The 13,192-nt window shown below is 52.7% G+C and overlaps 1 protein-coding gene across 22 annotated transcripts in view; it reads left to right on the plus strand.

Annotated features, from left to right (window-relative positions):
- Positions 1-13,192, plus strand: part of DNM2 (dynamin 2) — an 88,427-nt gene that overhangs the window by 54,930 nt on the left and 20,305 nt on the right. For 3 of the 22 annotated variants that reach the window (XM_069591104.1, XM_069591095.1, XM_069591097.1), the window contains exons 7-15: positions 95-237; positions 2,718-2,853; positions 3,857-3,924; positions 4,543-4,681; positions 7,016-7,102; positions 9,341-9,411; positions 10,779-10,808; positions 12,064-12,115; positions 13,075-13,086. In XM_069591104.1, coding sequence (XP_069447205.1) covers positions 95-237; positions 2,718-2,853; positions 3,857-3,924; positions 4,543-4,681; positions 7,016-7,102; positions 9,341-9,411; positions 10,779-10,808; positions 12,064-12,115; positions 13,075-13,086 — 738 coding nt within the window. Of the gene's footprint in view, positions 1-94; positions 238-2,717; positions 2,854-3,856; positions 3,925-4,542; positions 4,682-5,815; positions 5,955-7,015; positions 7,103-9,340; positions 9,412-10,778; positions 10,809-12,063; positions 12,116-13,074; positions 13,087-13,192 lie in introns of all 22 variants that reach the window. The other 19 variants (XM_069591113.1, XM_069591102.1, XM_069591106.1 and 16 more) reach the window with 7 other exon arrangements.

Here is a 13,192-nt window from a genome sequence, read left to right on the forward strand (position 1 = left end):
CGGGGTTTCCATTGGTCCCTTGAGGCTGGGGATGGAGCAGGTCTGCCCCTTCTCAGCATCCTGCCTGTGCTGACCTCTGACTTCTCTCCCACAGCAACTGACCAACCACATCCGGGAATCACTGCCGGCCCTGCGCAGCAAGCTGCAGAGCCAGCTGCTATCCCTGGAGAAGGAGGTGGAGGAGTACAAGAACTTCCGGCCCGATGACCCCACACGCAAGACCAAAGCTCTGCTGCAGTACGTGCCCCTCCCTCAGCCTGGCACTCCCCCAGGAGGCTCGAGGGCCTCCTCCCAGCCATAGGCTCCCCGCCCATCCATCTGTTCAGCAAACCCTTCACCGGAGCCTCCTGTGTGCTGGGCCCTGTCCTGTGCACCAGGGTTGCTCCAGTGTGTGGGGCAGACACCCCATGTGCTCAGAAAGGGGAGAGGAGAGGGATGAGACAAGATAAAGTAAATAAGAACATGTGAATAATCTGTGAAATGGCAAAATGTCAAAGTGGGGAAGGGCTGGAGAGCGCCAGGGTAGGCTTGGGGTGCTGTTTAAAGTCAAGTGATCAGTGAAGAGTCAGGCAGAGACTGAAGAGGTGAGGAAGCGGCTATGCAGTCCTGGGGGTGGGGGCCTGGCCAGTGCAAAGGCCCTGCCTGAGGCAGGATTGCATCTAGTGTGTTGGAGAAGGCCCACGTGGGTGGAGCGGAGTGAGTGAGGGGAGAGTAGGAAGAAATGAGGCCCAGGAGGGGACAGGGTAGGGCCTGCAGGGCCTCGTAGACCACGGGTCTTCGTTTTTGCTCTGAGTAAGGTGGGAGCCAGGGAGTGTTCTGAGCCCTGGTAGGACCTGGCCTGACTCAGGTGTTCACGGGCGCCCCCTGGAGGCTTCAGGGAGAACAGACATGGGGGAGGGCGCTGTGCCTTGTGCCAGCTACTCCTGCTTCAGTTCAGTTCAGTTCAGTTGTTCAGTCGTGTCCGACTGTTTGCGACCCCATGGACTGCAGCACGCCAGGCCTCTCTGTCCATCACCAACTCCCGTAGTTTACTCAAACTCATGTCCATTGAGTTGGTGATGCCATCCAACCATCTCATCCTCTGTCATCCCCTTCTTCTCCCGCCTTCAATCTTTCCCAGCGTCAGGGTCTTTTCAAATGAGTCAGCTCTTCGCATCAGGTGGCCAAAGTATTGGAGTTTCAGCTTCAACATCAGGCCTTCCAATGAACACTCAGGACTGATCTCCTTTAGGATGGACTGGTTGGCTCTCCTTGCAGTCCAAGGGACTCTCAAGAGACTTCTCCATCATCACAGTTCCAAGAGCATCAATTCTTCGGCACTCAGCTTTCTTTATAGTCCAACTCTCACATCCATACATGACCACTGGAAAAACCATAGCCTTGACTAGATGGACTTTTGTTGGCAAAGTAATGTCTCTGCTTTTTAATATGCTATCTAGGCTGGTCATAACTTTTCTTCCAAAGAGTACGTGTCTTTTAATTTCATGGCTGCAGTCACCATCTGCAGTGATTTTGGAGCCCCCCAAAATAAAGTCACCCACTGTTTTCACTGTTTCCCCATCTATTTGCCATGAAGTGATGGGACGGGATGACATGATCTTCGTTTTCTGAATGTTGAGCTTTAAGCCAACTTTTTCACTGTCCACCTTCACTTTCATCAAGATGCTCTTTAGTTCTTCACATTCTGCCATATGGGTGGTGTCATCTGCATATCTGAGGTTATTGATATTTCTCCTGGCAATCTTGATTCCAGCTTGTATTTCATCCAGCCCAGCATTTCCCATGATGTATTCTGCACATAAGTTAAATAAGCAAGGTGACAATATACAGCCTTAACGTATTCCTAGGACAGTGCAGAGGACTGGGTGAAAACAGTTAGAAATGCTAAAGACAACCATAACACTAATAAATATCTTAGTTCTTTACCACTCACTTCGTCACAGCCCTAATCAACAATACTCTAGAGACACTTTTTAAGGGCTGGGCTGCCTTCTAAGGGGCCAGGCATGGTTTTACCACATTTCATGAATTACGTGTGCACTAAAAAGTCTTCACTTCTCTGAAAGCAAATTTCAGGTGGATTACTATTCATTGGCAGCATGTTTCTTTTTTTGTGGGGTGTCCAGGCTAATAGTGCATTTTGAGATTGATGCCTTTTCTGAGTTGATGAAATCTTGAAACTCCTTAAATATCCTTACAGTGACCCTACATGGAGATACTGTTAGAATCAGCCCACTTTGGAGATGGAGGTACTGAGGCTTAGAGGGCGAACCCACCTGTCCAAGGCCTCATAGTCCATCAGTGGTGGAGTCTGCAACTCCAGACTGGGAGGTGGTAGGAACTAGAGGAAGCCACCCAAACGGTGTGGAGGTGCTCCGTTTATATATCACAGTTCTACTGGATTAGGCCAAACCTCAGGGCAGAGGTTGCTGAGCTCCCCCACACCTCACTCTTTTGCAAAAGGGAGTGATAACTGCCCCTCGTGTCCCCAGTTCAATGAATGAATGATCATAATAGGCCTATGGAGGGGGCCTGGCATGTAGCCAGTGCTTGCCCTCGACAGAGCCTGGATTTTGTCTGTTTTTTTTGACCCACACATACATTTTGTTCCCAAAAAAATAAAAGGAGGAAAGTAAGCCATGGCTTGACTTGGGACATAGTCCCAGAGCCGTGTCAGTGCCTCTGCTTTGACGTTCAGCTTTTCTCTTTCCGCACAGGATGGTCCAGCAGTTTGGGGTGGACTTTGAGAAGAGGATTGAGGGCTCTGGAGACCAGGTGGACACACTGGAGCTCTCTGGGGGCGCCCGGATCAATCGCATCTTCCACGAGCGATTTCCCTTCGAGCTGGTGAAGGTAGCGCTGCGCAGGCCGGGCCCTCTTCTCAATCTTGACCCACTTGCTCAGTTGACCTTGAACCTGGCTTCTTCCCAGGCCACAAGGTCTTGAGCTCCCACCTGTAGACCCCACGGGCCTCCTTCTGTGAGCTTAGTGATTTCCAGCTGAGTCGTATGAAAAGCTCCAACATTTTCCTCTGAATACATGCTCTTTGCAAAATACATAGAACATACAGGTAAATTCACCTGGTAAATGTCCCCATTGAAAGGGAAAAAGACTATGGAGCCAACCTGGGCACCAGAACTTAACAGTTGTTATAAATAACGTCCTTCATATGAAATCATACACACCCACTGAGATGGGTGTCTTTGCAGAGACAGATCTGCAAGGATATTCACAAAATGTCAGCTCTGGGTGCTGGAATTAAGAGATTTTTCTTTTTGTTTTAATTGCTGGAAGTTGTACAGGTTTTACAGTGAAAACATCTTCTTTCAGAAGAACAAAAGCTGAAAGGAGAAAAGAACAAATTATGCTTCTTTATATGCTTTTTTCACATAATTGCCATCATTCCAAATTAGTGTATGCATTTCATGCACCGTCAATGGCAAAACACTATCTTCTTTTTTAACTAGTCTCCCACTGGGGGGCATTGCACGTTTTCTTAGCACTTACAGATTGTTTTGGGAACGTAGCTAATTCTTGATTCATTGTTCAAGATAAATTCCCAGAGCACTTAAAACTACTTGGTGGTAGTAGAAGTATGTTTTTAAACGTTTTTAATTTGTCCAGCCACATAGCCCAGAAGAGTGTGTGTATACGTCAAGTTTTCTTCCAACAGAGCGTTAGTTTTAGAGCATCGTTGCTGAAACTGCGTTTTAACGTTTTTAAACATTTTTGACCAATCAAATATCTACCATGTGACTACAGATGGTACACAGGAGGTGACATTCCCCAGATACAGACCTGAACTGGGGGGTCCCCCAGGAACCTCCTTGCATGTGTTTGGTTTGTCTTTTCTCAGATGGAGTTCGATGAGAAAGACTTACGACGGGAGATCAGCTACGCCATTAAAAATATCCACGGAGTCAGGCAAGTTCCATGGGGAGAGGTGCCATGTTCCCTCCATCTCCATGGTGCCACCCTAGAGCCAGTCAGTCCCCCTGAACCTCTGGGTACCCCAAATGTGAGGACTGAAGCGGGGCGGGTACAGTAGCTGTAAGTCTCTCCCTCTGGGTCTCCAAGGGTACTCGAGGTGGATGTGCTTAGTTCTGTTTATCTTTTGAAGGCCCCAGGGCTGTCTGCTGCCCAGTGTTCAGCATTGGTTCAAGGGCCCAGTCACCAGCCAAGGCAGAAAGCTCAGTGCACATTTGCCCGGGGGCGGGGGCCGGTGTGGACGGAGTCAGAGCTGTGGCACTGGGTCACAGGAGCCCGGCCTTTCTTTGTCCCTGTCACGGGGCCCTGTGACCCTCCTGGGTCCCCACCATTTTGCAGCAAAAGTCACAGCTCCCTCGGTCCAGTCCTGCATGGCCATGGGGTCCTCAGATCGCCCTGGGTGGGAGGTTCCAGGTAGCGGACGCAGGCATCCGACCCCCTGACCTGCCGTGACCTTGGCTGTCCCGGGAGCCTGGCCCGTGCCTGTGACATTGCTGACCGTGCTTTATTTCTCTCCGACTTATCTCCCCTGCCCCCGGGTTCGGATGCTTTTAGGACCGGGCTCTTCACCCCGGACTTGGCATTCGAGGCCATTGTGAAAAAGCAGGTCGTCAAGCTGAAAGAGCCCTGTCTGAAATGTGTCGACCTGGTTATCCAGGAGCTAATCAGTACAGTTAGGCAGTGTACCAGTAAGGTATTGGACCCTTGGCAGGGTGACTCCTGGCCTTGTGGAAACGGGGCTATGGGTGCTTGGTATCAGGCTCCCAGTGCTGCTCAGCCTTTGCCCCGCTGGTCTCCCCCACCCCCCACCCCCTTACCAGATTGCCTCAGTTTCCAAGAATGTGGCCTCTTCCCAGAGGCTGGGGCGGGAGTGTTTTGGCCTGGGTGCAGCCCGGGGGGGCCAGGCCTCCAGTCTCCACAGACTGGTGGGCAGGGCTCCCTGGGACCCTGATACCAAGCTTAGCATGTGTCTGATGGGGTTTCTGTTGGGCTGTCGCTTTGCTGTCTTCTGGGGAGCAGAGAGGGACCTTGAATCACCTGCTGGAGGCCAGGCTCCAGAACCTCCCTGCCCCTCACTCCTTGACAAGTGCCTGGCGCCCTCAGGCTTTCCTGGAGCCAGCCGAGAAAGGCCCGAACACCACCCACATAACGAGTGCCCAGGCTTGGTCCCTGATGGCTTCTACCAGCTTGCCCACCTCTCCCCAGGAGCGGGGCTGTTCCCCTCGGCCTCCAGTCCTCAGATCCCCTAAGTCTCCTGCACTTGTGTGCTGGTCTTCACGGGCCGCTGCCCCCACTTGAACAGGACACGTTGGCGCCCCCACCGGCCTGGTTCCCCGGGCCGCATGCTTTGGCCAAACAGGTGAAGCGCTTCCTGGTGGGTGGTTTGTGCTTGCACGTCCACCACGGCCGAGGAGCTCTGGGTCGGCCTTCCATGGCAGGAGTTTCTGCTTGATCCTTCCGTTCTCAGTCTGGAAAAGCCCACATTTGCTTCCTAAGCTTCTTCGATTGAAACAGGGAGGGGAAAGAAACCCCAGTGGTTTGGAGATGTTCACACATACAAAAATTCAAGGCCTTCGCACCCTCTTAGCTGTTCGGATGTTGGCTCTGACCCGTAGCACTTTTATATAATCAAACCCTGCCCACCCCAAGGAGCCAGGACGCCTCCTGATCCGAAGCAGCTTCTGGGGCAAATGCGGGCACAGGCTCCTCCGTGCATGTCACTAACCAGCTGACTCTTGTTTCTTCTCTCTCTGTCTCCCGTCCTGCGTGTATGGCCTGCACTGCCCCGGGTGTCTTTCTACCTCGTCCCGCCCTCCGCATGACCCAGGACGGGGCTCTTCACCCCCGACATGGCCTTTGAAGCCATTGTGAAAAAACAGATTGTAAAACTCAAAGAGCCGAGTTTGAAGTGTGTTGACCTCGTGGTCTCAGAACTGGCCACGGTCATTAAAAAGTGTGCCGAGAAGGTAACAGAAGGTTTCGTTTTTCTCACCTACGCATCTGTTCCCATCTTCTCCTTCCCATCATTGAGCATTCACCCAAGCAGCTAGGAAACTCTGCCTTGGCAGGAACCCTCTTCCAAGGCCCAGCGGCCACTTGGCGACATCTCGGCTTTGCCTCGGCTGACCCACGGAGGTGGTCCAAGCACACGCAGGGTCCACCTTTGCAATTTGGGCCTCTGCGAGGCTGGAAGGCCTTCGATGTTGCCAGATGCGCTTACTCACCCACAGCAGAGATCAGTATCCGTGCCCAACACTGGACTGCTTTGAGAAAGGGGGTTCTCAAACCAACACTGAGGCAATAAAATACTTTGCCGGTGTGCTGATCTGCATATTCTTATATCACCAGCGTTTAAGAAATTTTCAGAATTCCTTGGTGGCTCAGTGGTTAGGACTGTGATTCTGCTGCAGGGGACTCGTGTTTGATTCCTCATTGGGAAACTAAAATCCCACAAGCTATGTGGTGTGACCAAAAAAATAATTTTTTTTTCCCCCAACTCATGGACTTTGCACAAACTGTGAAAGGTGGGCTTCTGTGCATTGGTTTGGTTGCCACTGCAAAGGCCAGGGCAGTGGGGGTATCGGAGGACTGGCTTCCTAAGGCAAGATGCTTGGGCATGGTTTTCTGCCAAGGGAGTGCCTCTGAGGTAGATGGCTCAGATGCTGCCCCTTGCCCTGGTGACCCAGGGGCTTTGATTCCACTGTGTCCTCGCTCTCACCCAGCACTCTGAAGCAGGTGGATGGCTGTCACTCGCTTTCTCTGCCACTTGCCACCTCAGAATCGCATTCTCTGAAAAGCGTCTCTGCATGTGCGTGGGCACCCACTCAGGCTCTCTGGCCCACCGTTGCCCGACCGCCCCTTCTTGTCTCATAGCTGTGGCAGCTCTGAGATAGGAGCAGGGTGGGGTCTCGGTGGGTCTGCCCCATGTCAGCCCCCCAGCCATGCTCTCCATTTGGCTCACATTATGTGCCCCCTCCCCGCTGTCCTGCGAGGACCCCGCCAACATCACCACTCTGCTTTTCCCCAGCTCAGCTCCTACCCGCGATTGCGAGAGGAAACAGAGCGCATCGTCACCACTTACATCCGGGAACGGGAGGGGAGGACCAAGGACCAGGTACTGGCTCTTGTTTGATATATTTGTAACTTGTGTGCAGCAGATCTTGGTTGTGCAGTTACCTGAGTTTTGACAAATGCGTACAGCACGGTGGTCTGCCCTGGTGACTCAGTGGTCTCTCAGTGGGTCTGCCCAGGAGACATGGATTTGATCCCTGGGTCGGGAAGACCCCCTGGAGAAGGAAATGGCAACCCCCTACAGTATTCTTGTCTGAGAAATCCCATGGGCAGAGGAGCCTGCTGGACTACAGTCCATGGGATCGCACAGAGTCAGACAGACACAGCTGATCAGCTAAACAGCAGCATACAGCAAGGTCACCCCCACTTCCCTCCACGTGCAGAATGGTTCTGCCACTGCCCCTGAATTCCCGTCATTGAGCCCTGGGGTCGGTGCCTCCCCACGCCACAGGCCCTGGCGACCACCCGGCTGCTGCTCCTCTGCGTGCCTTTTCCAGGATGCCATGTGAACAGGCTCCTGCTGTTGTAGCCTCTTGATTCTGTCTCCCCTCACTTGGCACCATGCTCTCGAGATTCAGCCCTGATGTTTGCAGTGTTGCCAGAGTGTCTCCTTGGACAGCTGAGTGGTGTTTCATGGCAGGGGTGGACCACAGCCTGCTTGTCAGCGTTCACCCAGCGCAACACCTTTGGGTGCTTTATCTGTTTTCACATTGTCTTGAGAAGGCCATGCGGGCACGTGTGAAGGTAGAGTAGGCCACCCCACACAGCCACAGTCCACGCCTCACCTGCCACCTGCTCGGCCTGGGGCTGCCAGTCTGCCTCCATGTGGCCCAACATCTGATCTGGGTCGTTTCCCCCACCCGCCACCTCTTCCCAGTCTGCTGTTATCTCTTTCTCTCTCTCTCTCTCTCTCTCTCTCTCTCTCTCTCTCTCTCTTTTTTTAGGATTTGCCACATTTTTAAAAATTGTCATTGACTTACAACATTGTGTCAATCTGCTGTACAGCAAAGTGACTCAGTTATACATATATATACATCATTTGGCTCAGATGGTTAAGAACTGTCTGCAGTGCAGGAAACTTGGGTTCCATCCCTGGGTTGCGAAGATCCCCTGAAGTAGGAAGTGGCAACCCACTCCAGTATTTTTGTCTGGAGAATCGCATGAACAGAGAAGCCTGGCAGGAGCTTCAGTCCATGGGGTCGCAAAGAGTCAGACACAACTGAGCGTCTAACACTTTCACTTTCATGCGTTCTTTTATGTATGTATGTTTATTCACACACACATATATGTTCTTTTCCATGATGGTTTATCCCAGGAGTTTGGCAGCTGTTGGTTTTTCAAACTGGAACCGAAATAAACCCACCTGTTGTATCTGGCTGTGGGAGTACCTTATTGAGAATGGTCCCTCTCCCCTTGACATTGGTGGAGAAGAGACTGGCTCATTTGTCCCCCAAATCCACGCGATTGGCCCACTCTATCCCTGAGGGTTCAGAAGCGCAGTGGAGTGACAGAAAGGGCCGGGACTGTTTGAGGGCTGGTGCCTTATCTGAGGTGACATCCTAGCTGGCTGGTGTGTGTGTGTTTCATGTTAATGTCCTTACCTGACCAAATTACCACTGCTGTTTGTTTTTAATTTTAAAGAAGTGTAGTTGATTTACAATGTTATGGTGATTTCTACCAAGCAGCAAAATGATTCATTTATACACATAGGTCATTTTCCATATTCTTTCCCATGACAGTTTTATCACAGGATTTTGACTATAGTTCTCTCCTTTGCTGTTTTAATGAGGCACTTAAGCCAAAAAAGTGAAAGAATTAGTTGCTCAGCCGTGTCTGACCCTTTGCGACCCCATGGGCTGCAGCCCACCAAGCTCCTCTGTCCGTGGGATTCTCCAGGCAAGAATCCTAGAGTGGGTCACCATTCTCTTCTCTGGGAGATCTTCCCAATGGGCGCACAGTATGTGACGGCATATTATGACTTGTTTAAGCCTTTGCCGTGGGGCCTTATTGCCTCGCTCCACGCCTCAGAGGCCGCCCTTATGACCACCACATTGCTCTGTTGGCCCATTCTTTCTCGAGTGTGAGGCTTTGGGGTCTGGAAGCATCCCCGCCCCCTTTTCCATGCCAATGGTCCCCAGGCTATGGGAAGGGGGTGGGTGCCCTGCCTGGAAATGGTGTGGTTCCAGCTCCCCCTGCTGGTGGGTGTGGGAATTGCTCTGGCAGCAGCTCCTCTCTGGCTTGGCTCTGTATTCACAGCAACCACCCGCAACTTTCCCCCCAGATTCTTCTTCTGATTGACATTGAGCAGTCCTACATCAACACCAACCACGAGGACTTCATTGGATTTGCCAAGTATGTATTTTTCAAGACAGCAGCTGGTGGGGTAGCACCAGTGTCCCCCATCAGAGTCAGGCCCTGAGAGAGGCAGTTGAACGGGATTCCCCCAGTGGACCGAAGCCCGAGGGTCTCTCTGTCCGGGGTCCCTGGGTGAAGCGAGGGGCCATTGGAGAACATCTGGAAGCTTTCCTAGGCTAACAGCAACCTCCAGTCTTGTCCCCAGTGCACCTCTGGTGGAACACCCCCATGGTTAGTTTCAGGAGGAAAGGACAGCCCTATGACCAGACCCTTCAGAAGAGGGCAAGACTAACCAGTGTTCAGTGCTTCCCTTCCTGCAGGACTTCTCAGAGCCTTTTATCAACTCGCATGCAGCTTTCCCAGGCTCCCCCATACTCACTGGGTCCTTTTCCTTAGCATCTTAGGGGCTCAGGGCGCCAGAGGCTGCCCTTTAGGAAATGCCGCCAGGATTTGCATGGCTTCTGTTCACACGCTGTAGATTGAAAACCAGAACCTTCCAGGTCACCCAGACAAGGGCCCAGAGCAGGGAGCTCTGATGTCTGCAGAATGGAAGACTAAATGCCGGAGGCCTCTGGGCCCTTGCCTCAGCAAGCTTGCGTGTCACACAGGTGGTTCCGATGGCTCACAAAAGTCTTCTTTCCAGAGCCTAGTAAAATAACAGGTGGCTGATAGCCAGCCTCCCTGCATTTGTTTAGCAAATATTGCTGGTGTACTTTCTCTATGCTAGGCCCTGTGCTACAGCGGGGAGCAAGCATAGACCCAGGTCGCTACCCTTAATGGAAGGTCCTGTGGCAGAGATAGACGTGCACCCAGGCAGTGAAGATATGGTGTGGTCAGGCCAGGGTGGGGGCTGGGCATGGCCCATGGGAGTCCAGAGGGTAGCTTTGTGGCCTGGCCTTAGAGATACAGGGAGGCATCTTAGGGAGTCAGGCCCTGCAGAGCCCAGACTTAGGCTAGCAGGCTGGCTAAGAGGGTCTTCCTGTCCAGGTGTCTGCTGGGTAGGCATTGATCAGTGCACTCAGCTCTTCTCTTGTGGGCATATGGTCGGTGAGCGGAAGGAATGAACGAGTGAGTGGATGAGTGAACTGGGGGCATTATCAGAAGGTGGTCCCCCAGCCCAGAGGAGCTGAGGGTCTCCCGCTGCGCTGTCCCTGCCGGGGGAGAACTGGGGGCCCTGGCCGGGGGCTGCCCCTCAGGCTGGGCTGAAAATGCCGGACCCCCTCCTTGGGTTGCTGCTGTTCCCCTCACCTTGATGTCTCTGCCTCTCACACTTCATCCACAGTTCCTTCTCACAATCTCTCGTGTTTTTCCTTTGACCACTTCGCTCTTTCCTCTGGATTCCTGGGCCTTCCCACTTCCCCCAGCTGTTACTATACTGAGCAGCTGGTGACCGGGTGGGTATTGCCTGCTGTGTGCCTTTTCCCTGGTGTGTGAACGGGGGCCGACCTGGCTGGGGGCGGGGCCCAGGGTGCCGGGCTTCTCCCGGCCCAGGCCCCAGCCCTGGGTGGGATGTCTCAGGGGCTCCCGGAATAGCCGTGGAACATTGTGCGGGGCCTTTGGACTAGGATTTGGGCCTTGCCCTTTCAGAGTCCACAGGCTGGGAGCACGCTGTTGAGCCAGTTCTCATAGGAAGATGAGATGTGGAAAGGAGGGCAAGTGGAGGGGCTGTGGGAGAGGAGACCTTCCCAAAGAAGTCATGACAGCCGGGTGACGGGGATGGAGGGGCCCAGAGAGCAGTAAGGGCAGGGAAGCCTGCCCGAGAAGTGTAAGCACCGGGAGGCCAAGGCCTCATTGCCAGAGGGGCCTGCAGGCCAAGGGGGAGACTTTGGACCTTCCCTGTGACACTCCTGTGCACACACGCGTGCATGCACACCCGCTGAGGCAGTGGCAACTCTCTGATCGGGTGAAGGCAATTGAAAAAGGCAGCCAAGGGGGCTGCCAGGCATGGGTGAGACCCAGGAAGCCCTCAGGAAGTAGCATATCTGGGACCTCAGCATCACGCAGACACTGAATGGCTTAGTTTTGTGTCTTCAGACACCATTGATTAACCTTCCTGTGCTTAGAAGTTTGGGGTGCTTTCTCAATGTCCTCTAAACACTTAAAATAGGGCCCAGAGAAAAAGTCATTATATTCGTAGTAAATATATTGAACCACAGTCTGATCTCCTAGGCTGGGCGGCCCTGTGCTGGAACTGTTCAGGACCTGGTGCTGGGTCAGGGATAGGAGGAGAAAGCAGGAAGCAGCCTCAAGTTTGACCCCCAAACACTGAGAGTATTTTGAAGCCAGCATGGCTGCCTCCCAGCCACCTGGGAATCCAGCCTCCCATAGCCCCTCTTGGAGGCTCCAGGACCCAGTGACTTTTAGCAATAGCTGGCACTCTGAAGAGTGGCCAAGATCAGGGCTGAGAAGTCATGGTTTAACTTGCTACATGTTCTTGTTCATTCCACAAGCCTGTACTCTTTCCTTGGGCAGCCCTTTGTACACAGGGGGTTTCTTTCTGCCTCTGCCCAGAGCTTGTCCCTTGGCTTCGTTTAGGGAGAGAACGAAGCCCCTTAACGGGGCCACAGGGCCTTTTGCCCCTTGTCCCTCTCACTCCTCATCGCTCTGGGCCTCCCGCCGCATAAACCCTCTCTGTTTTTTCGGTTTCAGTGCCCAGCAGAGGAGCACACAGCTGAATAAGAAGAGAGCTGTCCCCAACCAGGTATTTACCCCACTGTGGCCTGCAGCTCCTCCCTTGAGGGCGGGAGGGCACTCAAGGACCACCAAGCCCAGCGATGGCACCTGGCTCAGAGCCTGTCCCGCCAGAACCCCCCACCCCACCCCACTCCCAGCCTCTCACGTCCACTTAGGTTTTGATAATTTGGGAAATGGATCTTTGAGTGCAGCTCTGGCAGTGTCTGGGGGCAAACTGCTCACATGCAAAAGGCCCTATCTGCCATCCAAGGCCATGGCTAGAACTGGACACTAAGGAGAGAGGCCACCCAGTTCGCCTGGTGTCTGCAGGAAAATTGGGTTCCTGCCCCAGCCCCAGAAACTTGGAGGTTGTGGGAGAGGGCCAGGAGTGGGCAGGGAGGCTGGTTGTGATCAGCAGTTCTGGAGCACCTGGAGGTGCTTTCAGCCTTGTATCTGGGGGAACCCAGAACCATTTGAGGGATTCTCTGCCTCGATGTCATACTCTAACCAGAGGCCTTGTGAAATAAGGATAGGTTTATATATGCCAGTATTAAGTGGCCTCCCCTTTTTTTTCCCTGCTTAAGAAAACACATCATCTTTGCAAAAATTTCTGCCAGTGTCCCCTGCCTTTTCCACACCGGGTGGGGGTGGGGATGGGGGTGTGGCTGTTCATCATGCACGATGACAGAGCCCCCTGGAAAGAAGGGGTGTAACCACTGCATGATTTTTTTTGCGCTTGCCGTAAGTAATTCATATGTTGTTGCTTTTTCGTTTTGGGAGATGATAATGAATTAAATATTAACACCATGAATATAATTAATAGCATGTAATTTTTTTTCTTTTGCTGTTTTCTCTCCCCTTGCTCTTCTCTCTCCTCGTTTTTGTGCTTTTCCTGCTTTTTCTCCATCCCCTCACGTCCCTTATGTCTCTTTTCTTCCGCCTGCTCTTCTTTGATTTACCCACAACCCTAACTTTGCATTTTCAAAGGGGGAGATCTTGGTAAGTACTCACTTAGTGTGGTAGCAAATGTTAGAGAACTTGGTGGTGGTGGCGATGCTGCCACCCCATAATATTCCACACCCCTCCCCAATAAAACCACCACTAA

This window comes from Ovis canadensis, chromosome 5 (genome assembly GCF_042477335.2).
Source record: "Ovis canadensis isolate MfBH-ARS-UI-01 breed Bighorn chromosome 5, ARS-UI_OviCan_v2, whole genome shotgun sequence".
NCBI classification, from domain to species: Eukaryota; Metazoa; Chordata; class Mammalia; order Artiodactyla; family Bovidae; genus Ovis; species Ovis canadensis.